The 23,525-nt window shown below is 41.9% G+C and overlaps 1 protein-coding gene across 11 annotated transcripts in view; it reads left to right on the top strand.

Annotated features, from left to right (window-relative positions):
* The window catches only part of DEPDC5 (DEP domain containing 5, GATOR1 subcomplex subunit), a 59,928-nt gene extending 36,841 nt beyond the window's left edge, over positions 1–23,087 (top strand). For 3 of the 11 annotated variants that reach the window (XM_015877901.1, XM_015877903.2, XM_015877902.2), the window contains 20 exons: positions 834–931; positions 2,075–2,140; positions 3,381–3,564; positions 4,333–4,493; positions 5,028–5,145; positions 5,323–5,490; positions 6,269–6,488; positions 7,278–7,411; positions 8,172–8,280; positions 10,943–11,005; positions 12,545–12,696; positions 13,441–13,518; positions 13,946–14,078; positions 14,714–14,822; positions 15,113–15,337; positions 19,096–19,265; positions 19,836–20,007; positions 21,123–21,183; positions 21,384–21,466; positions 22,293–22,588. In XM_015877901.1, the coding sequence (XP_015733387.1) occupies positions 834–931; positions 2,075–2,140; positions 3,381–3,564; positions 4,333–4,493; positions 5,028–5,145; positions 5,323–5,490; positions 6,269–6,488; positions 7,278–7,411; positions 8,172–8,280; positions 10,943–11,005; positions 12,545–12,696; positions 13,441–13,518; positions 13,946–14,078; positions 14,714–14,822; positions 15,113–15,337; positions 19,096–19,265; positions 19,836–20,007; positions 21,123–21,183; positions 21,384–21,466; positions 22,293–22,588 (2,800 nt within the window). The other 8 variants (XM_015877900.1, XM_015877904.1, XM_032447897.1 and 5 more) reach the window with 8 other exon arrangements.
* Positions 23,088–23,525: the final 438 nt, after the last annotated feature.

Genomic DNA, 23,525 nt, shown 5'->3' with positions numbered 1-23,525 from the left:
GGATGGATCTGAGTAGTCTTTGCAATGTAAGCCATTTATCAAGCTGCACAGTTATTCTCCAATCTCCAGATGTTCTTATCTGGTTTTTGCCCAGTAGTTCCTTTATTGAAGATGTTTTGTCTGTTTTCACTCTACGCTTATTAAGTATTGTTTACAAGAAAAACCAAAACAACAACATTTTGGTATCGTAGACAACTCAGAATTGCCAATAATCATTTCTTTTATCAATAATTTTGATATTCTTCCTTCTTTAATTTCCTCTTGTAGAAATTTGTGTTCCATGTTGTTTCAGAATGTCTAGAGTGAGGAGCCCTTCTATCCTCTTCATATCCTTTTCATATTATATCATCCTCACAGTCCTTGTTCCATGATTATACTGTAAATAAAAGATTATTGCTTTCTTATTTTAAAATGTTATGAAGTAATTTCTGATCTTAACACTCATGTCTCCTGCTGTCTTATTTTTGGTAGTACTTTCTTTGAATCTGTTCATGGTCTCTGTGAGTGACACACTCACCCAAAGCAATTTCCTTAGCTTTCTGGGCCATGAAATCAGATTCAGTAAACAACTAAATCTTATTTCTCTGAGGGAGGTGTATGTGTATCTGGCTCTCCACCATCCTGTGAAGACAGTGCATTGGTTATTGCTCTGTACTGTTTTTTGTGCCTTTTGTCATCTCTGCATACATCATTAGGAGCAGGTTGTGAAGGCTCAGTTAGGGAGGCAGTCTGGTTGCTTGTTATTTGTTATATTGCTTCTTATTACAAGTATGGAATGTCATGAGTATGGCAAGTATTTGTGCTGAAATACAGGCTGCTTTGGTTTTCTCTAGGCACAGCAGTTCTCGGCATCCAGGTGACGGTGCCTCCTTCCTGGGCTTCAGTGGCACAGAGGAGTATTCCAATGGTCTGGCTGGCAGCAATAGTGCAGGTAACACAGCAGTGACAGAGCAATGAGGCTGTAGCTACGGTAATAGGAGAACGGTTGGACTAAATGATCTTGTAGGTCCTTTCCAACCTTGTGATTCTCTTATTCTATGAAAAAATCTTCAAATTGAAAGTGATTTCTCTTCTATTATTTCCTTCTTTGGTTTTTGCGTACATTTCATTTTTGTTCTTTGCTTTTTCTGCATTCCAGATAGCAGTTGCCAGAACAAAGTCTAAACTGCGTTTCACCTGTTGGATATAATTTGCTGAATGCATTGTAAAACAACAAACATCCTTGCATTTCATAGAAACCTTCAATGTTTGTAGGTTGGACATAAATCGTGTACGTGGTGGAGGTTGATCTGCATCTGCATTTGTGAAAGTCATTATGGGTGCCTTCTGTGACTGAACCCCCTTATCCATCTGTAGCTGCTGTAGTGTGATTTGGTGATTTTACTTATGGTTCTCCCTTATGGTTTAAGTCATCTTTTGAAATGGAACAGTTTTGTTGTGTTGTGTTGTTTTTTTTTTTAATTTCCAAAAACCTGATTTCTCAGTGAATCTAATCTCCTCTGCTGCCCACAGCGTGTTTTGCTGCAATGTGTGCTTCACAGTAAGGAACTGCTGCATCTGTTTACACTGACATTCAGTATGGTGTCTCTGTTATCCAGCAGATGATAGATGTGTAGTTCAGAGCAGATAAATCTTGTTGCAGTTCCCTAGCTAGATGGCAGATGGCATCAGTGGAGCTGATGAAAGATGAATGCCAGTTTGAGCCCTGTTTTCCCAGCATCATCATGGAAGCAGATAACCATCCTTTCTGTTAGTAAACGCTATTTAGAATAACAGGTATGATATTGGTATCAATTTCCTGGATACATCTGTTATAAGTCAGGTTTTTTAGTTCTTCCTTTAAATGCTTGTTGGCCTTCAAAACTGTCCATAATTAATAGTTTGGGCTTATTTAGAGTCACTGAACACTTGATATGGGGATTTTATACAACTTGTTTTCTCCCTATGTGTTTTTTTGTTTTCTTTGTTGTTGTTTTTTTTTTGATTTTTTTTTTCCTGCACAGAATCCTGAGCTCTTTAAAGGGCATGACATGTAATATTTTAAAAAGTAAAAATGTATTTTTCTTTCTCGTAGGAATTAATTTCAAAACTCAGAACAAGGATTCATCAGAAGATGCTGTCTCTAACTCTTCAGATCCAAGTAAGCAGGATGGAGGTTTTGGAAAGAACTGAAATAGATGTGAAGACTGGGAGGGAAATGTATAGAAGAATAAGGAGGTGACAGGCAAGAAACTTGAGGAGCCTGCTTGTCTTTTGGCAGTAGTTTTTTGTGCTGCAGTAAATGTCAGGATCTCCCATATTCTGAGTGTCTCACTTATGGGAGCTCCACGTCTCTGAATATATGAACTGTTTGTCATCTTACATCTGAAATTCCTTTCTTACTGGATGCTATTGTATTGAAACCTAAAGTGTCTGAATTCTTATCTGCTTCTCAGTGTAGCAGGCTTGCTTGGCACAGAAAAATGAAGTACAGTCAGTGTCTGAATTTTAGGTATCTTTTATTGAGAATTGTGTACCTTCATCTGATACAGAAACAAGCACGTGACTGCTCAAGGAAACATTTTCTTTATAGCAGCTCTTTGTCGTTTCCTTGTGCAGTGTTCTTCCCATTGGTATCTTTGTAGTAAAATAATTTTGTAAGACCTCTGTGAGAAGACCTAGTAGTTGGCCCAGTGCCTTGTTACATATTGCTCGAGGCAGGGTAAAAAGTAGTGCAGAAATGAACTGATGGTTTGGTTAGCTTTTTGAATCTTCAGTGTAACTCCAGAAGACAGTGTGGGAAAGGATTCTTTCCAAGTTAATATCTTTCTGGTCTTCCTACCCCTCTGGATCTGTCTTCTGTTTTTATAACTGTAGAAATACTCCTTTTTGTGCTGCTGTACTATTCCAAAAGGAGGCTGGTCTGTCATTCTTTCTCTGCTTATCCCCAGCTCCTTCTGCAATTATCTGGAATGCAAAGCTGGTCTGAATTTCTTGCTCAGACTTGGGATGCTCTTCTGTTTTATTATTAATTTGTAAATGCACCTGACTTCTTACTGTAATTTTGGCAGAATGGTGGCTATTTTGGCTTTAGCTTTCAATCAGTAGAAAATTAAATGCATTAACGCTGATTGCCATTTGCATGTTGGGATTGAATTAGCATGTGGCACTGCAATGTTTAACAAACTGTCTCTTTCTCTCCCTCCCTTCTTCCTGTCTTACTTTCCTTTTCCCTTCCCACTCCATCCCCTTTTTGTTCCTGTTGTCTTGATGCCAACTCCACACTTGTCCTTCATTCTTAACGCTCCTCTTCACACACCTTCATCTCCTTCTGCACCCAATTTTTTTTGTGGGTGACCATATATGCCCTGATTGTCTCCCCCAATGATGCATCGAGGCAGTTCTGACACTGTCTGCTCCCCCCGTAGTGCCAGGCTTCTGTTGTACAGTTGGAGTGGACTGGAAATCTCTCACTACTCCGGCGTGTCTCCCTCTGACCACGGACTACTTCCCTGACCGCCAGAGCCTGCAGAATGATTACACCGAGGGCTGCTACGATCTCCTCCCAGAGGCTGACATGGACAGGTTTGGCCAACACCTTTTCTGTGAAGAGTTTTGCATTGAATCCAAGGCGCTTCAGACACAGTTGATGGGAGAGGAATGCTTTGCAGTTTATACATGAGAAAAATGAGCTGCTGATATCACTAGCAGCAAAAGACTTGGATTTTTCTCACTTCAGAAAAGGTGCAAAGCTACCACTGATGTTGCTATCTGACAGCTTTACATTCTATGCTTTTTAAGGAATGGTTTGCTTACAAAGATCTACTTCAAAAAATAACAAGAACCACCAAGAGGAAATATCCCTTTAGAACAGGAGGGCAAAGTTCAAGAGAGGAAATAGTTGTAGTAGCTCAGCGTAGTGATGCTGAGTCTCTCATCATCCCAGCTGCTGATTGATGTTTAAACTACCTTTAAATCTTTGCTCCTGAATTCCTGCTGTGGGGAAGGATGGCCTGCCCACCTGCAGTCTGAGTTCTGCTGAACATGTACAGTCTGTACTGAGACTCTCTGGAAAGTGCTCTAAAAACAAACTTTGTATTTATTGGACTCTTTGTTACTGGTTTAAAAAAAGCTTTCACAGATGCCAGTAAGAAGTATTGCCAGACAGCTAATCATCACCTGTTTACAACAGGATGCATTTTCTCTCCACTTCCTGCAGGTTGGTTTCACAGGCAGAGTGCTTCATTTGCAGAGAGCTCAGTGCAAGAATAAGTCCTGAATCAGGAAACACAGAGGGAAGAATAGGCGTATGGTCAGCTTCCTTACTTTGCTCTCCTTAACCTTTGTGTTCAGGAGAGATGAGGAAGGAGTGCAGATGACAGCCCAGCAGGTGTTTGAGGAGTTTATTTGTCAGCGTCTCATGCAAGGCTATCAGATTATTGTGCAACCTAAACCACAGAAGCCAGCCACAACTGTGCCACCCCCGCTCAGCAGCAGTCCCCTTTACAGTCGAGGTGGGTGACTTTGGATGGAAAATTAAGTCTTTTTGTCTCTCTCTCCTTCTGCCAGTGCTGGTACCACCCATGAATTAAGCATAGATATTCCTTTATTATTTTATAATGGAATTTTATAAAGGAATATGCAAAAGTGAGATGTAGTTGTTTCTCACTTATTTGTAATGTTGAGTTTAGATGATTTGTTCCAGAAATGAAGAACAGAGAGGAAGGGAAAGTGGAGCCCAGCTTTACTATTGTAGCCACCAGTTGCTCAGCACTTCATGTTGTCTGTTTTTTCCTTGTCCTGCCTAAAGAAAGTCTGTATTGACAACGTGTGTATTGCTAATATTACAGCTGAAGAAATGCCTTCACAAACTGTAAGAACAAAAGGCTCATTCTGCAGATATCCCTTAAAAAGGTGAAAGGTGTCTTTCAGTTTGTCTAAGTTCAGGAATCTGTCTCTGGAGTCTTTTTCTATAGGTGCAGTTTGTTGATTAAGGTTTTGAATTTGCGGTAAGCTAAAAGGGTGTGTGCTTTTGTTTTTATGACTAGGCCTTGTTTCAAGAAATCGACCTGAGGAAGAAGATCAGTACTGGCTGAGCATGGGCCGTACTTTCCACAAAGTGACATTAAAAGACAAAATAATTACTGTGACTCGATATCTGCCCAAGTGAGTATCTGCGGTTGAGCAGTTTGTTAATGTTCAGATGAACGTGCTTCTCCATCTGCCTGTACTCAAAAGAATGTACCATGAAGCCTTCTGTTTCTTTAGAAGAAAGAGAAGCACTGCTATTGATAATGCCAAGATTAAGGTTTGTGTTTGTTTTTTTTAATTGTTTTTTTTTAGGTATCCATATGAATCTGCTCAGATAAACTACACTTACAGCTTGTGCCCTTCTCACTCTGACTCTGAATTTGTCTCTTGCTGGGTAGAGTTTTCCCACGAGAGATTAGAAGAGTACAAGTGGAATTACTTGGATCAGTATATCTGCTCTGCTGGCTCAGAGGATTTCAGGTGAGATCTCCTTTTCCATCCAGTTTGCTTTGGGTCCTAATTTCCTCTTTTCCATTCTGACCTAAAATTTCTTCAAATAAGTCCAACCTACAAAAGTTCAGTACACCAGGAGAGTAGCTGACCTGCTTTCATCTGTGTGCTGCAGACCTCTCTTTACCGCTGTTGGAATCTTACTCAGTGCTGCTGTTATCTGATCTTTAATACAAAATCTTGGTAGTAAAATTCAGTGCAAACAAACTTTGACTTCTCTTTCACAGATGCGAATAAGTATGGGGGCTTTCTGTACTGTACTTTCTGTACAGATGCTTTTCTTCGCTTCTTACTAATTTCTGGATCTGACTCAAAACTCCCATTCAGCTCTGAATCTGTTGGATTCTTGTTCAAATCCTGGACTTTACTCTATTCCTACTTATAAACTATGTTGTGGAGCTTCTCGTTAGCGATGTGGGATATCTTCACTAATGTCAGTAGCTTTTTTGATACCTTCTCTCAACAAGACCAGTTTTTCTGTATCCTCATTTCTTTTCAAGTCTCAAACAAATTCATTCTGAGGATTGCTTTGGTTTTTCTTCTCATTCATGGTCTTATCAGTGTGCTGGAGTACTTCCCTGTGGCATTCATTTTGCTGGCCACTTCAGTGCATGTCCACCTTCTATCGCAAACAGATAGAATAAGATGCTTACTTTACTGAAATTCACAACTGATAGGTTTACTTACTGTAGAATCCTTCATAGGAAGTTGTGCTGAACTTGCATGTCTTCCATGTTCCTTCCTTCAGCCTTATTGAATCGCTGAAATTCTGGAGGACTCGCTTTCTCCTCCTGCCTGCTTGCATCAGTGCCACAAAGCGTATTATGGAGGGAGAGGTACACTGTGATGTGTATGGAGACAAACCCCGTTCTGATGAGGAAGAGTGGCAGCTTCTAGATGGGTTCATTCGCTTTGTGGAAGGTTTGAACCGCATTCGTCGGCGCCATCGATCCGATCGAATGATTCGAGTGAGTCACCTTCTAGTTGGGTGAGAAGATGGAGGCATATCTTGTAGTTTTTCTCCTTCCTTTGAGTTTCTCTGCATAGTCTAATAAAGCATTCTCAGAGATAGCCGAGACAATCCCAGATGTATGAATGAGAGTGTATCTGGACATACACAGCACAGTGCCATGCTGAATTACATATTTCAAACGGAAAACAGTGTGGTCTTATTAGCACCTTGCTGCTGATTAACTGATTAAATTACGTTTGCCTGGAAGGGGTGCCACCTACTGCTGTGGCTGGAAGTAGAATTGGAACAGTCAGCTCACTCGGTGAGAAGCCACGCTCTTCTGCACTTTATACCTTGGCTTTAGCCTGTTGTTCTGCCCATACTTTAAGCCTGGTGCCTCATATTTGCAAGTGCTTTGTGCTGTGACTGTGGTTAACCTGGACACACTGTAGCTTGTGATGCAGATCATTGGTGAAAAGAGCCATATAGACGAATACCTCATAAACACTGGCTTTAAAAGGATTGTAAGAAACTAGTTAGTGTATATTAAGTTCTCTTTTAAATTCACATGCTGGATTGGAGCTCTTTACTTCAGAGCAAAGCCACCTTGTTACCAGAACAATATGTTTTATTTTGCCAACAGCATCTATACAAAACACCAGACTGATCCATTTCTCATTTACTTGTAGTTTAGCTCCATTTTTAAAGCTTGATTAATAAAGCCTGCTGACGTGAGATGCTGTGTTCTTGCTTACTAGTTAAGCCTAGTTTAATTAGGTCTGTGCTTTCATTTTCCCTCTTTTAGAAAGGGTCTGCCATGAAAGGCCTGCAGATCTCTGGTCCGCTCCCCACCCACTCTCTGGAGCAGTCTGGGCCTCCCATAGGGAAGAAAGGAACGTCAGCTCTCTCAGCTCTGCTGGAGATGGAAGCCAATCAGAAGTGAGTCTCTACAGTTGTAGATGCACAAATGGTCTGTGTGAAGGGCTTTAGGGTATCATTCATACATAGCTTCCACCTGGACTAAGGCAGATGGGGGAACTTTGTTTTGAAAAAGGGGGTGGTGTGGGATCTTGCATCTCCACTAGCTTTGTGGCAGAGCTCAGAGAACACTGGGCTTTTCCTGGAACTTCTATTATGTTTCTGTAATACTTCTGGAATTAAGAGACTGGAAAGGAATAAGGAGACTCTAGAAGTGCAATCCATCACATATCGGCTGTGTCGTTACTGATTTTGCAGTACAGTTGTATCTGTATGAGCTTAACTGGAACATAAATATGTAGAATAGGCTCAGTATAAATGTTGGGTAATAAATGTAGCCTAAAGAAAATATCTTGTTTGTACTGTTGGCATTTATTGAAATGCCTCTAAAACATCTGAGGTTCTTTTTCAGTACTGATCTAGAATGGTTCAAAGAAACTCACAATGCTAATATTAAATATGCTGAAAACAATTTATAACACTTTTGCTGTCAGGAATATAAGAGATTTTTATGGTTGTAATGGTAAGAAATCTGAATAGATTCAAGGAACTATTTTGTGTGGAAAAATGTGAAATGCTTATAAAATATTGGATTGTCTCTGTGCTTCAGAGTGTGGAGAAGGAAATGTCTGAAAATACTGTAGTTCCCCTCCACAACAGTTGACTCCTGTCAGCTTCTGCCTGTATTTGAGCAAACTCAGAATTCCTGCCTTTGTTTTAGGAGTCTGGGGGAGCAGCAGACAGCAGTGCTTTCTGGAAAGAGCTCTGGGCAGCCCTCAGAGAGTGGGAGCATTGCTATCACACCTACTTATATGGACAGCCCTCGTAAGGTAAGGCATTTTTGGTCCTTTTCTATACCTACTATTTATTATTTGAGAAATTCTGAAGTAAAGAGGATTATTATTCTAAGAACATGACTACCTCACACCATGTTTTACTCTGTAATTCAGCAAGTGGTCCTGTGCCTGGGATGTGTGAGAGGGCATAAAGGAGAGATGGGGGTGCAACCATGCTCTAATTACTGCACACTGATGAAATCTTTGGGATGCTATCTCAGCATTTGCTAAAACTTTGCTGTGCTAATTTACATGGTGGTATTTGTTAATTAGCCCATTTCCTTTCCTGGCAGCACACTTCATTTCAGTCAGAGTTTCAATTTAGATTAAACAGTACAGTGCAGTTCTACACCTGCGTGGTGACTGTCTCGCAGAGCATAATTAAACTATGGGTGAAGCTTCAATGGGATCTTAGCAACTGGAGTTCCAGATATTTACTTCTGTTTGAAGAAGGTTTGTTCCTGGATTGTGAGTTTGATGTCATTCCTGCACTAACTTAGTCTTCTCCATCCTGGAGTATATCTCCTTGCTTTCTTCAGGCCCTTAAGAAGCTTTGCCATTCCTCAGCCTTCCTGTGAACTTTGCTGTGAGTGCTCTGAGAGACAGAACCTCAACTCCAAGTCCAACTAGAAATAATAGATTGTTTTTCTGTCTTCTGGAATGGAAGTCTTTAAGCATGAGTAACAAGGAACTAAATGGAGATACTGCACTTAAAAATATGACCTAGGTTTAAAAGTTGGAAATACTAAAAGAAAATGTTCTCAAATTTCCTGCCATCAATCTAGTAGATACTTAACCATCTCTCTTCTTTTAGTATCTGTGTTTCTATATTCAGCCTTCTGGGTCAACACCAAGGACAAGCATTGCAGCATTCTGGAGTCTGGGATATTGCTAGTTGAAGTGACTGAATAACTGTAGTAATCACAGTAGTAGGCACCTATTGTAGAACGAGAGTGTTTCTAAAATGGCAGTTAAGATCAGCAGGTCATCCTTAGCTTGGAAGAAGTAGGTGCAGAACTTGGCTTCAGAGGCATGTGTACAATACTCCAGGTGCTAATTTATGCTTTGCTTCATCCTCAAATTTCCCTTTTTAAATATGGAAATGCTTAATGTTTCTTTCTACCACTGAACCTGGTGAAAATTCCATGTAGGACACAGAAAAATGTGTGTGGAGTTGTTATGCACCGCAGAGGGAAAAAGACCAAATTGTCTGTCTTATCACTGGCTGTTCTGATGCATCAGTGTGCTAGAAGTTACATACCAGACCTTTTGCTACTAGCAAAAGCTATTGAGCAGATGCTATTTCCTCTGGTTGTAAAAGTAGGTGTATTAAGACACTTTTCTTGAAGGATAGGTGTAGAATCTGGAAGAGTGTGTTATCAGTTGAAAGCATTTAATGTTCCTGTAAAAATATGTGGACATAGGAACTTGGAGGGAAGCTGTTGGGATCTGCAGATTGATGAGTCATATTCCACTGGATAAGTAGTCTTATCTGGCAACTCTGTGGGCACTTGGAAGCATCAGTGAGTGTGTGCCTTGTGTATCCAGGACACACAGACCTGTTAGAGCTCATCAGCACAGGTATGTCTTTTCTGAGATGCTGTTCAGCACTGCAGTTGTTCCAGATCAAAACTGAGCCACTGGCTCCACCTCTTCTCTGTTTCAGAGTAGAACTGACAGGTCGCTTCAGCCAGTTTCTACACAATACATAATTATTTAATGCAGTAAGTTGGTCTGCTGCAGAATCTGTTTGCTGAGTCTTTGCCCTAATGGATATAGATTGTCTGGCATTGTATCTGCTGTGTAGGTTATTAGCCATGTAACCCTGGTACTGATTCTTAGCATAAAATGTTTAATTGCATGTATCAGGGTAAGCATCTTAACTGCAAGCTAGGCAAAATATTTTACCTAGGGAACAGGATAAAGAATTGCAAATAGAGAATAAAAATGTAGTCAGGTTCTTTTATTGTCTTTTATGATAAGAGGATCTTGACACGTCTTTGAATAGCAGTAGGGGATACATTCACTTGGGGTTGGTTAGTAGGTAGGGAGCACAGCACAGGTGGTGCCTGTTTTTGTTCTGCATGAAGTTTTAAATGGAGTGTTTAGAAGATCTTTGTGATGGATTTTTCTTCCCTTTACTTTGCATTATACCGGACCTGCGTTTGACAGGAGCAGTAATGCTTCATTGCCTCTCTCCTTCTGTATCGTTTGAATGACTGAGAGGCCAGAAAATAGCTGGCCTTCCTTGGATACGTGTCATTACACATGGTTCTACAATTTCCTGTATCACTGTTTAACTTTGCATTTGGAATGAAAACCCACTTACTCCAGAGCTCAAGTCTTTCTCTTATAAAAGTATGGAGGAAAGGCCGCGCTTTTGAATTGAATTCTGGTCAATGTGGTTTTCAAGATGTTGGAAAAGCATCTGTGTTGAGGAAGAGCAATATCTTGGTACAGAGAGGGAAAGCAAGTGTGTGTGTGTAACTCCCAATTCTCTGCATCCTGCTGCTCGTGACATTCTGGCTTTATTTGGGATTTACATTCTCCTCTTACTTTCTCTCTGTGGTCATTTTTGTACTTGCACAACTTTGTATTTGCTTCACCTCCTTGTTCCTGTTGCCATTAATGGGCCTACTTCCTCTGATGCCTTCAGGATGGGGCCTTCTTTATGGATTTTGTTCGCAGCCCTCGCTCAGCTTCAACCTTCTTCTCACAGGTTAGTTTTAAATGGGGTCTTGTCATCTCTGGCTTTTGGACTGAGGCAATGGAGAGCATTGGTTGCCTTGAGCTTGCAGCTTGGCTAGTTTCCTGATCTGCTTGCTGAGAGATGCACAGTGTTAAAAAGGCAGAGTGACTGCTGGTGGAGGATGTGACTTTTTCCTTCTGCCATTCAGTATTTTTGGTGTGCTTTGGATATTCATGTGCCCTGCATTACTGTCCTTTGCATTACTGTCTCGTCAACTGCTGAAGCTTCTCTTTCTGTCAAAGTAATGCTTTTCCAACTTGCTAAACGAAATGACACCAGCTTACTTTCCCCATTCTCAGCTACATTTCTCATGTGGTCTTTGACTTGTGAGAGATCCAGATCAAGTCGTGTCCTGGGGTTCTTAGACAACTGAGGGCAGAAAATACTGATTTCATCTTGATTTAAGAGCCATTGTGACAGAAGCTGTTTGTACTCCTAACAACAGTTAAGAGTTAGCAGTAATACAACGTAACAGTAGAAAATACTGCTGGTTGAAGTGAGCTCTGAGAAGGGAGAGTGGTTTTAGCTGAGTGTGGGGACTGTAGATTCCATGTCAGCATTTGCCATTTCTCCCTGCTTGAAGAGGGACCTCTGCCATTGCAGCATGATGGGATGGAAGAAATGGAGAACAATATAAAGAATTCTGGTCTCACTGTCAGACCTGAGTCAGACTACCAGCTTTGTGACTTATTTTTTTAACTGTGCTTGTGCTGTGGATTCATCATGGCAGATCAGCCCTCATATTTACACTAACTTGAGTTGCTAAGTTACTCTGCTGTTTGTATTCCTCTCCCCCACCTTTCTAGCTTTATATAATGCCTTTCCTGAGCTATATGTGTTAAAGACAGATGGCAGTTACAGCCTGTACTTTGCTGAATCTCTCATGTTCTTTCTGAAAAGATTTTATGTTAATTTTTTTTTAACTATTTAGTCTGTGGTATAATGCAAGCATTCCTGCAGGAAAATGTTCTTGTTGTCTCAGTGACACAGATGTGGGTGGGTGCCAACCAGCATCCCTATACTGCCCTAAGAAAGGAAGGAGGATGAACTGATTCCATGCATTATGAAACTTGAATTCTGTGTACTAAATCTGCATATTTTTGTCTGAGAGTTGGACATGTTTTCTCTAACTGCACGTTATTTTCTTGTAGTGACTAATTTTCCTCTTCTGTCCATTGCGTGTTTATAGTTGCACTCAAATTGAAAATGTCAGGTTGGGACTGGGATTACTAATTTGTCAGTGTTTTTTTCAATGCAGTTGTCTATCCTCATCTTTATGAGGGTCACTGTTGAATGCCAGCATAGGGGAATTTGTTTGTTAGTAGCTCTGTGGCGATAACAAAAGAAAGACTGCATTTATGCTTTCACTGTATGCTTGTTCTAGCTTTGTAACATTGCTTGTCATTAACAAACTTCATCTGAGAAGGAAAATTGGGAGGGCAGGGGAAGAAAGGGAATGGAGGAAAGATTACATCATAAATCCAATGAATGTGTCCTTACTCCATGCAGGTCTCTATAGATCAATCAGTTCCTGGAACCTCAGATGCCAGTACATTGATAAACACAGGGCAGTCAGCTGAGAGGGGCAGCACTCAGAGCTTGGGAAGTTCCCAGAGCACAACAGAACAAGGATATGTCCCAGCTGGTGCTGCAGAGGGCAGGTAAGAGGAGCACCATAGTGCTGCACAGTGGATCTTCACAGTATGTTCCCCTTTCAGGTGCTGTGAAATAGGCACTTAAACAGGAACCTGAGAACAAGGTATGCTGTGTCTGAAAGCAATTGTGATGAGACTTTTCCATGTGCAGAAAGAGCAGTAGTGAAAAATAAGCCTTGCAACCCAGTTTTTGAGAATTAAATGAACAAAGGCCTTACAGCTCCACCTCCAAAAAAAGCTTAAATCTTCCAGAAATGAAGGCATTCTACATCTGAAATCTATTAGAAGGAGACCAGGCTTTGAATTGACATCACTGACATCTGTCTGTCTGTTCAGCAAAGGGAACCCTGCAGGTCTTAATTGGGTGGAGTAGGTTGTAGAAATCCAAAAGGATCCAACCTGAAGGAAAGACACCTGGGAGGAAGCAACTTTAAAACTAAACTGTATTAGCACCTGCTTCCTGTAGTTGTATATTAAAGTGTTTGAAAAAGAAAAAGCTAGTTTCAGAGTACTTGCTGTCCTATAGCTTCATCCCATAAGTGAACTGGGTCACTGTAGCAATGACCTGACAGCCTCAGGGGGAGAAAAGGGTGTTATGCCTCTAGTTGTCCATGTTAAAATGAGAAAGGAAATAAATGAAACTAAGTCATTGTTCAGAACAGAAATGAGAGTATTTTTCTGAAGTGCTCCTATTGGAAGAAATGTTGCAAGCTGCCCTGGTTTTTGGACATACTTCTCTTTGCTTTGCAGCTCTCAGCAGTGCTCAGTAAGTTCTCTGACTTCCTCTTCCACCTTGATGGAGATTCTTGAAGCCATGAAACATCCCACGTAAGTGTTTAACCCAAATATGCTCAACATCTGTCTTGAAGTTTTGTAAGTGAATGTGGGGCGTGGAGTCACTTACAGGAGAACCCTGTCAGATGTGAGTTTTTCCAGCTGCTTTTTGCTATTCAGTTCCAGTCTCTCCAGTAATGAACTTTAGACATTAAGGTACCAGCAGTGCAGTGCAGACTTAAATTACTTGAGTTCCAGTCCTACCAAAGTGAGAATTCTCAGTGAGAGTAACACTGAAGTGCCATCAATGTCATCTCTCTGTCCCATCACTCAAAACTAACAAAATACCACTTTGGGGGCATCGTGCACCTATTGTCTTCTATCTTTCCCTTTTTTTTCACCCAACGGTGATTTTTGTCTTAGTAATTAAACAGAATTGTTGAGCAGGCTGTGCTAGCGTGTTTGACTTGCTGTGTTTCAGCACAGGGATCCAGCTACTCTCTGAGCAGAAGGGCCTCTCTCCGTCCTGTTTCATCAGTGCAGAAGTTGTGCACTGGTTGGTGAATCACGTGGAAGGTGTGCAAACTCATGCCATGGCAATTGACTTAATGCAGGTAAGGGAACTGCCTGGGGGAGCAGAGCTCCAAAAATACCCCCACTCTTTGAAGACAGTAGAATAGTGGAGGAAAGCATTGCAATAATTCCTGTGAACTCTGCATTGTGTTGGAACCACAAAGCACCACAGTGTGGTGTTTTTTTTGTCTTGTAGAAACTAGTTTGGCTAATAAAGTTGTTTGTATCGGTCATATACAATCAGCAAAAGTCTTCTGTCTTGCTAAGTACATGCTGGTTGTGTTCATGAATCTGTCTTCCATATTGAATTGAGTCTGGGCAATGGCTGGAAACGTTTTGGAGTTCATTCCTCTACTGAGATCCCATATCAATTGACAGAGAACCTAGAACATCTTTGAACTCTCACCTCCCTATAAATGCATCTGTAAATCCAGAGCATGGTAAGGGAGGAAGGCAGACATCTATGGAAAGGTCAAATATGATTTCTCCAGCAGATAAGGACTTGGCACCTTTACTGAATATCAGAGGAAACATTGCTGGTATTCTCCACAGGCACATTTGGACAAAAAGATGTCAGGGAGAGAACTGATTTCCAACTGTTCTTTAATAACCTTCTGTGTAAATAAAAGAATGACTTCTTTTCCATTGTGCTGTTTTGTTCTATTTTTTTGTTCAGAAAATGCTAGAAGAGCAGCTGATTGTCCATGCATCCGGAGAAGCTCTACGAACCTTTATTTATGGCTTTTATTTCTACAAGATTGTTGGGGACAAAGAACCTGACAGAGGTCAGAACTGTGTTACAAGGCCTTCCTCATTATTCCTTTGCATAATTGCTAGCTGTAGTTGATTATTATGGGTGTTGATGCAGGAATGCACTTTGAGAGCAACCAAAAACACTGCTCAAAAGAGAGTCAAAGAAATGTAGACTTTGGGAATGTTTAGAAATAAAACACCTGTGGACAACATAACCTAATTTTTTTTTCCTTACCCATTTTTATAAAGAACTACTACTCTTTATTGATCCTGAGCACTTGTTTCTAATGGTCATCTGTCCTTCCCCTTGCTTTTTGTTCAGTGGGCATGCAGCAGCCTGCCATGTGGCACACAGCTGCCATGGATGACTTCTCTGCCTTCCAGAGGAAATGGTTTGAGGTGGCGTTTGTGGCAGAAGAGCTTCTGCACTCGGAAATCCCTGCGTTCTTCCTGCCCTGGCTGCCCAGCCGCCCGGCCTCCTATGCAAGTAGGCACAGTTCCTTTAGCCGCAGCTTCGGAGGACGGAGCCAGGCAGCTGCACTATTAGGTAGGTGCACAGCACAGGTGACAGCTGGGGAAGTTCACAGGGATGGTTTAAGGGGGGAAGAGCAGCCAGTCAAAGAGATGATCTCACATGGACCAGCAATAAAGCTGCAGATTTCATGCTGACGTTACACGTGTCTCTCAGGTAAACTTGTCTGAGGTTTGTTTCACTGGCTGGGCAGAGCAATTTTTGCTTCTGAGTACGGGAATTTATTTTGAAACAAAGTGTTATATATATTCTGTTACTGAACCACCACGTCATCCTGTAGAGCTCACAAAGGAGAACACTAACCTGTCTTGTGGATAAGAGGAACTCTTTTCAGTCTATGATGGATGAGTTGTGAAACAGCAAAGCAACTGAACTGTGCTTGAAATGACGTGCTGAATTGCTTCTTGATGGCAGGAGTCCCAGTAAGATCCACATGTGTTAGAGAAGCTTTCCGTGATTATGTGCTCGAGGCTTCTTGGCTAATCTGAATTGTTTATAGGGAGACTCCTTATATTAAAGCCTTGGGGACTCAGCTACAAATTATCTCTGCAGTGTGGAAGCAGCATGACTTGCATATCAAAGATGTTGCTGAATGAGATACCATTATGATATCTGAAATTTTGTAATGTGTGTAGTGCTTCCACTGGCAGCCTGTGAAACGTACTGGTTGTATGTTTGACTTCGTTGCTTTGTCATTTCTTTATTTCCAGGCCAGCCTGGGTCTTTTGCTTTTGTTTTCCTTTCCCTGTTTAAAATTACCAGAGAAATCATTGCTATGCAATTGTAGCTTCAGATTTACTTAGATACACCTTTAGAAGCCTAATTTCAATTAGGGATACAAAGAAAATTCTGTTGTTCTCTTGTTTTGTATATTTGACCTTCTGAAGAGAAGCTTCTTATTGCTCATACAGTATCTCCTAAATCTGAAGTTACAGCCATCCTTGTGTATTTCTGAAAGCCTTGTTGGAAGAGGAACAGCATCAGATGTGGGAAAATGTTAAGGACACAAGTCTGAACTGATGGTTAATTCCCTGAAGCCAACATATGTTGGATATTTTTCCTTGTCACACGATAAATCTGTTGCCTTGGCCGGTATCCAACCTCATTAGCTCAAGGATTTGCCAGAACCAAAGCCTGAACGTAGGCTGGTGTGGGAGCATTGTGAAGGCTGCAGGGGCTCGGGCTGGATCGTGTTCCTCCCTTGATCTCTTACTACTTAGGCCAAAAAAACACTTCACTTTTCTATGTCTGTACTCTTTTGTGAGATGAGAAAACTGAGACTCAGTAAGTTGGCACCTGGGGAAGTGGGCACAGAACCATCTGGTGTATTCCCACAGTGTGTGTTGGAGTGTACACCTATGTAACATTCGTTTCAGTTGTGATTATATCCATTCTGCTATTTAACTAACATGCAGTCCTTGGAATAATGAAAAGTACCCCCAGGTAGCTCACATAGTTTTTAAGAAATAATAGTGTCCTGGAGGAAAATCCAGCGTGGAATGTTTTCCTTACCAAGGAACTGTTTGAACTGATGTTTCTGTGCTGTCCCTCTTCTACACAGAGCTCCCCAAAAATGTTACCAGCTCATCCAAGGCAAGGAGCTTTACTAAACCCAGATGACCTCTGCTCCATTTGAATTCATTTGTTCCTCTCTTGACTTTGATTTGATTGTGGTTTGTGTTTCTTCCCCTCCTCACCTTCCCTAAATGTCAGGCTGTGATATGAAATTGCATGCAAACATTGGTAGCTCTGGAACAAGCTCCATGGATCTCTAAAGTCTTTTTCCCTCCCAGTTCCCCTATTATTGCCCACTGATTGTCCCCTTTCCCTTCCCAGTGGAAGTCTGACCTGTGATACACTAAATCTCATCCCTTTCAATTTATAGCAATGCATGCACTAGCCACTGTAGTCATATGTGTAGTGTAGTCTGCGACTGGAGAATAACCTGCCTGCTTCTCTCTGATGCACTTAATGAATCCTTAGTTATATACTTGCCAATATACTTGCAGGTGAGTTCTCTTAAAATCAGGTCTATGGAAGGCAGGGTGTTTATTTTATCAAAATTAAACTGGTTTTAATCTGAAGCTTCTAAATTCAGAGTGACATGGTTATTTCACATCTGTTTGTAAGGTCCTTGTGATTAGTTCACCTGATTGGACAGCTTTCCTGTTGCTTTGCCTATGAATTACATAGGCAAGGTGGAGAGGCTGACTCCAGCCCTAATGGGGATGTTGTGTTATCTGGAAAAAAGAGCAGCCTAAGGGAGCAGGGAGCTCATTCTTCACTGTGTGCTGGTTCAGACATACTGGACTGTGGTGTTACAACTGATACCTCAGCCAACAACTGGCATCTGCCCAGCTAAGCTGCTTTTACTTTATGGCTTTTGGGATTTGCTTTCCAACATCTCAAAATGGGATTCATACTTCATTACAAAACTGACACTGTAATCTTGTAATGCACGTTGATAATCCACTGAAAAGGAGCAAGAAAATGGGAATCCCAAGATGCTGCTCTGACTATAGCAGAGCAGCTCAGAAATGACACATGGATTTGTCAGAAAAGACAAACATGAATTTTAGTTACAAAACAAAACTGGATGATGTTCTTTCATTTTTCCTTTATTTGTACTTTTAGCTGTTCCTGAGCTGCAGTAACGACAATATAGAAAATTTGCTTTTACCTTGAAAATTGCATCCAGCCAACTTCGAGTAGCAGTGGAGGTGGGAACTGTCCCATCTGCCTTCAGGACCAATTCAACCATTAAGTCATTAAATGATGAGGTTGTTTAAAAGTTGACCTCATTAAAGAGTGCATGTGAGCCTCTGCTTAAGCAAGAAATAGCAGCATCCATCCCTTGTGCATCAATCTGAAAGGAAAAAAACAACCAAGTTTTTCAATAGTAGTTTTTTAGCCCTTAGTTTCTGTCAGTATTTTGCTTAATAAAAATGGGCAATAATTCCCTTGTACAAATTAAAGTTGAAAGTGACCACAGTGGTTCACAGTATTACTTTGGACTGAAACTTGGGTATCTGGTTTCTGTCCCTGACCTTGAAGTCCCCTTATGATACCATACAGGTCACTTCCACTTTCTTTGCTTCCATTTCTCTCTTACTCAATACTTGAGATTTTCCTTCATTGGGATGCTGGGCTGTGGGGCACAGGAGGAGATGGATCTTGGGCTCTGTCCTGGCGCTCACTGCAAAGCAGCACAGAGAATTGCAGTGATGCTGCGTGTATCTTGGTTTGACTTCTCTTGCTTTTAAGAAAAGCACTGTATGTGCAGTTCTAGCTGTGTGATAATGTGGGATATTGATATGGGGTTAAAGATACATGTTTACACGTTTAATTTCTAATCTCCCTTGGTCCTGGAATGCTCCTGCCCTGTGCAGCAGCACCATGTGATTTCTGGTGGGGTCACACTACACCCAAACTGTGGCTGTGAAGGAGATGGGTCTGCCTTGTTGTTTGCTCTGATGTTGCTTGCTGCTGAGCTTCTTTACTCTTGATTCTGTATCCATATTACAATTGAAATGTCTTTTCACTTCTTGGGAAGGTAATTTTATGACACAGACCCCTCATTTGAGCAATATTTTGATTTGATTTTGCTTTTTCAATCTGTATAGGCAGAGTTCTGGGACTATTCTGCAACCTAAAAACATTTGGGGAGGACTGAGAGGGTAAATTCAAGTATCTTGTTTGTCTTGTTTTTTTTCCTTTTATCCAACTTCCTTCCTTCTCATCTCTTACATATACCCCGTTCCTTGGCTGCGTAGCTGCCACAGTGCCTGAACAACGGACTGTGACGCTGGATGTGGATGTGAATAACCGCACAGACCGGCTGGAGTGGTGCAGTTGTTATTATCATGGCAATTTTTCCTTGAATGCTGCCTTTGAAATCAAGTTACACTGGATGGCGGTGACTGCAGCTGTTCTTTTTGAGATGGTAAGAGTTCTGTGTACCAGGTAGACACAGCAATGCCCTTCTGGCCTTTGTATCCCTCATATTGCTGGGGACATGTCTGTCACATGAAAGTATTAGGGAAAACTTTCTGAGAACATTCGAATTGCAAACACAAGCAGTAGATGTCTTTTTTTTTTTTTTTTTCATGTTTAGATTTTTTCTCTTTATCTTCTTTCAAACTCAAACTATCAGTGTCAGGTTTCACTTAACCCGGCCAAACAGCACGAGGTGCTTGTTTGTGCTTTTCTGTAAAATCTATTGCCCTGTTCCAGTAAAGCAGCAGTGCTTTGCCACTGATGATAAATCGGCTGAATCAGTTCCTGAAAAATGTCCTATTTTAAAGTGCTTTCTGATTGATGTGGCACTTATAAAAGGAAAGCCTTGTGCTTGTATTGCTCTGCTTGCAAGGATGCTTGTGTGCCTGCCATGCAAAGTGAGCTGCACCAGTGGGAAATGGAGCCGTCTGATCTATTTTGGGGGAGTTAGTTGCTCCTATGCACCTTGATGTCCCACAATGTGCTGTGTGATTCACCATTTCAGTCTTTTTCTCAGGTTCAGGGTTGGCATCGGAAAGCCACATCTTGTGGGTTCCTGCTGGTTCCAGTCCTGGAAGGCCCCTTTGCATTGCCCAGCTACTTGTATGGAGACCCACTTCGAGCTCAGCTGTTCATCCCACTCAACGTTAGCTGCTTGCTGAAGGAGGGTAGTGAGCACTTGTTTGATGGTAAGAGATGTTTGTTCTTTTGTTCTACGCCTTGATGTTTTTTCCTGCAAGTAGGTCCATCATGGCAGACAGCTGACATGAGGAACCTTGTTAGCCAGACAATATTAGCTGGAGGAAGGGCCTGGGTTTGGGTTTCAGCAGCTGCTCTCAGGGAAGTTGAGCTCAGAGGTGGTAGCACAGATGTTTTATATATATACACACACACACACACATATATATATGAATATATATTTTATATATATATATGAATGTATAATATATAATATTGTTATATATATATATATGGAAGTTCTGGGTGATCTCTGATGCCACAGTGTTGCAGTCCCCCACAGGCCTTATATGGAGTAGATGCTCTGTGTTGTTATACAGTAAAAGTCCTTTTTGCTGATAGACTCTGCCCAGAGCTGCTCTGAATTTATGTCCTGCATTTGTTTATCCTCCTCAGTGAGATTAGGTTCTCACAACCCTTTTTATAGTTTCCATGGTTACATTCACAGTGTTTGCATATGAGATTAGGAGCTAGAACCTGCAGTTTCCCTTTCTGTAGTGTGACCCTGCCCTTCTATGTGATGCTGTTGTGACAGGCCTCAGGTGGAATCTCAAAGAGCTCTATCCCCACAGAGAGGCAACACTGCATTGTGAGAGGGGGCAGTCAATAAAAAGGCTCCGTTAAAAATAAGACGAGTGTTTTATTTTCATGAATCCTTTAATTCTTTATAGCTGTATGTCCAGGTGTAAATGAGGAACAGTCAGTGACAAATCCATCTGCTGTGATGTCAATGTAGCCTCTCTGACTTTGAACTATTCTCACTGCACTGTGTGGTGCACTGTGACTTCAGCTCACGCTCCTCCTCGTCCCCTCCCACACACCCTGTTATGATTCTTTCCTTCATCTCTGGAGATGCACAATTTAAATTCAGGGATGAATCCGCTGCTGATACATACAAGGCATATCTCTGATAAGTGGGCATTCAAGGGGCAGCTGACAGAAAGCAGTGGGACTAAAAGAAATTGCTGGAAAATCCAAAGTGCACAGAGGTGTTCTGAGGGAAGCTGTAGTTTTTAAAGAGAAGGAAAGGAAGTGGCTTTACTAATAACCTTTTTGTTTGCTTCAGGCTTTGAACCAGAAACATACTGGGACCGTATGCATCTTCTGCAGGAAGCAATAGCATACAGGTGTGTACAGAGCAGAATGACTCAAACATTTGCACCTCCTTGGAGAATGTAGGATGAGGCTTACAATGAACAGCCACATGCCTGTGTAACTTGAGTTCTGTGCAGTCTGCCTCTCTGCAGCCTGCTTGGCAGCTTTGAGATCAAAACATAACTAGAATGTCTGGAAGGTTGGTTTTATTTGTTGCTGTTTGTTCCTCCAGATTTGGATTTGTGCAGGACAAGTACTCGGCTTCTGCATTCAACTTTCCAGCTGAGAACAAGCCTCAGTATATCCATGTCACAGGTGAGCAATGCTTGGCAGACACTGGAGGCAAGGAGGAGGCTGTCGTAAACAGAAGAATCATTTGCCATGCACTTTGTGTTTTGTCAGTGACGTTTGTCCTCATTATGTCCCTAGTCAGATGGCAAGCAGCTTTATCAGCCAACACCAACCAGGAAACTGGCAAGATAGTATGAGAAGTGCAAAGTGTTGCTGCTAATGAATGGCCCTGGTTTGAAATCTTACTTTATGGCATCTCTGAAACTTTATTTCTAGGAGGTGGAGAAATAATAAGAAATAAGGCAGAGCTTATTCCAGGTGCAGAATAAACAGATGTGTATGTAGGAGCTAGAAGGGAAAGGAACTGGGAGAAGTCAATGCTGGGCTCTCAGGCTTAAGGTCAGTGGTAGATGTGTCTCTACCTTATGCACTGAAATAGATGGAATATTTAGGATCCAATTCATAAATGTTAGTTTTATCAGCACTTTTAACTAAGCTCCATGAATGGCACATTGCAATGAAATAATGTGTTCAAAAGGGCTGTGAGAATGTGAAGGCAAGGATAGGCAAAGAGCTTTAGGAAGACTGCAGAAGAGAATGCAGATTTATGTAAGGTCAGAAAGGTGGATCAAGGCCTATTCTTCTGTTTCTTTCTCTTGTAGCAAGAGAAAAGCAAGACTAAGTGCTCTTTCCCAGTGCTGCAATTTGCAGGAAGTAGTAGTGTGTAAAAGCAAAGGAAGAAAATTGTGTTCTGTTTTGCCTTGCTAGAAGGCAATTAATGGAAACTCAGTAAGTCAGCTCATAGTGACTTAGGACTTCAGCCTCAGGCAGACCTGTCTGTTTCCCTCAGGGACGGTGTTTTTGCAGCTGCCATATTCCAAGCGGAAATTCTCCTGCGGGCAGCAGCGACGCCGGCGCAACTCCACCAGCTCCACCACCCAGAACATGTTCTGTGAGGAGCGCATTGGTTACAACTGGGCCTACAACACCATGTTGACCAAAACGTGGCGGTCCAGCGCCACCGGGGATGAGAAGTTTGCTGATCGGCTGCTGAAAGACTTCACAGATTTCTGCTGGAACAAGGACAGCCGGCTCGTGCTCTTCTGGACAGACTGCCTGGATAAGATGCATGCCAGTGCCCCGTGAGATGGGGCTTTGTCTCATGAGGAGAAAGCTTTACCTTGTGGCAAGGAAGCAGAAGAAGAGAATGACTGGAAATAGCCCGTCTGGTGGTTTTGTCCTGTGGCTCCAAGCGGACCTGATCAATATAGCTGTTGATATTCAACTGAATTTGATTAAGCCCTTGGAAAAAGAACCTGAGCTCTTGGCTTGCTTCTACCTGTCACCTGACTGCCACTTGGTATTGAGTTGATGCAGTCCTTAGTTGCCAAAATTTCAGTCAGAGCAGAGGTAAAGCAAGAAAAATGCCAATGATCTTCAAGGGCAGTTCCATTCAGCACAGAATGATGGGGGCGGCTAATGGGCACTGGAAGTGGTCGGTGCTGTTTGCCTGCTATGGCAGGCTGCAGGCCCTCCCTTCTCCTTTTGAGGTGTACCTCAAATATTGTGTGAATATGTACGATAAAGTGTGAGAGATGACTGTTAAATTTCATATGTGTAAATAAGTAAAAATGCTGAAAATTGAGTGACCTGATGTTTTGTAGCAACTCCAGACAGTAATACAGGGAGGAAAAGAGAACATCACCAAAGGAGATGATGCAGCTGGTGTGCAGCATGGTCAGAGCACAGCAGCCGGAGCAGTGGCACACAGTGGGACTGTACAGCCTGCTGCTGCCCTGCAGGGCCTGCATCCACCCTGCAGAGAACCTGGGGGCACTCACCATGCAAAGATGCTGATGGGAGGAAGAGGAGGAATTGGATTGTTAGGATAAGTCTACACTGTGAAATGGAGATGCCTGCATTCCAGTATACAGTCACTGTCCATGCAAGCAGAAGGCAGCACACAGTGAGTGGGAGAAGTGGGCATGGGGTGGTGGGTGCAGGACCCTGCATAAGTGGCGGTTCCTGTTCTCTGTGTTCACTGCACTGAGGGCAGTGGAGGGCTGATGCCTTCTCACTACAG

This window comes from Coturnix japonica, chromosome 15, assembly GCF_001577835.2.
Source record: "Coturnix japonica isolate 7356 chromosome 15, Coturnix japonica 2.1, whole genome shotgun sequence".
In the NCBI taxonomy this organism is placed as follows: domain Eukaryota; kingdom Metazoa; phylum Chordata; class Aves; order Galliformes; family Phasianidae; genus Coturnix; species Coturnix japonica.
The sequence above is the reverse complement of the archived record's forward strand: the minus strand, read 5'-3'. Positions and strand labels throughout refer to the sequence as shown.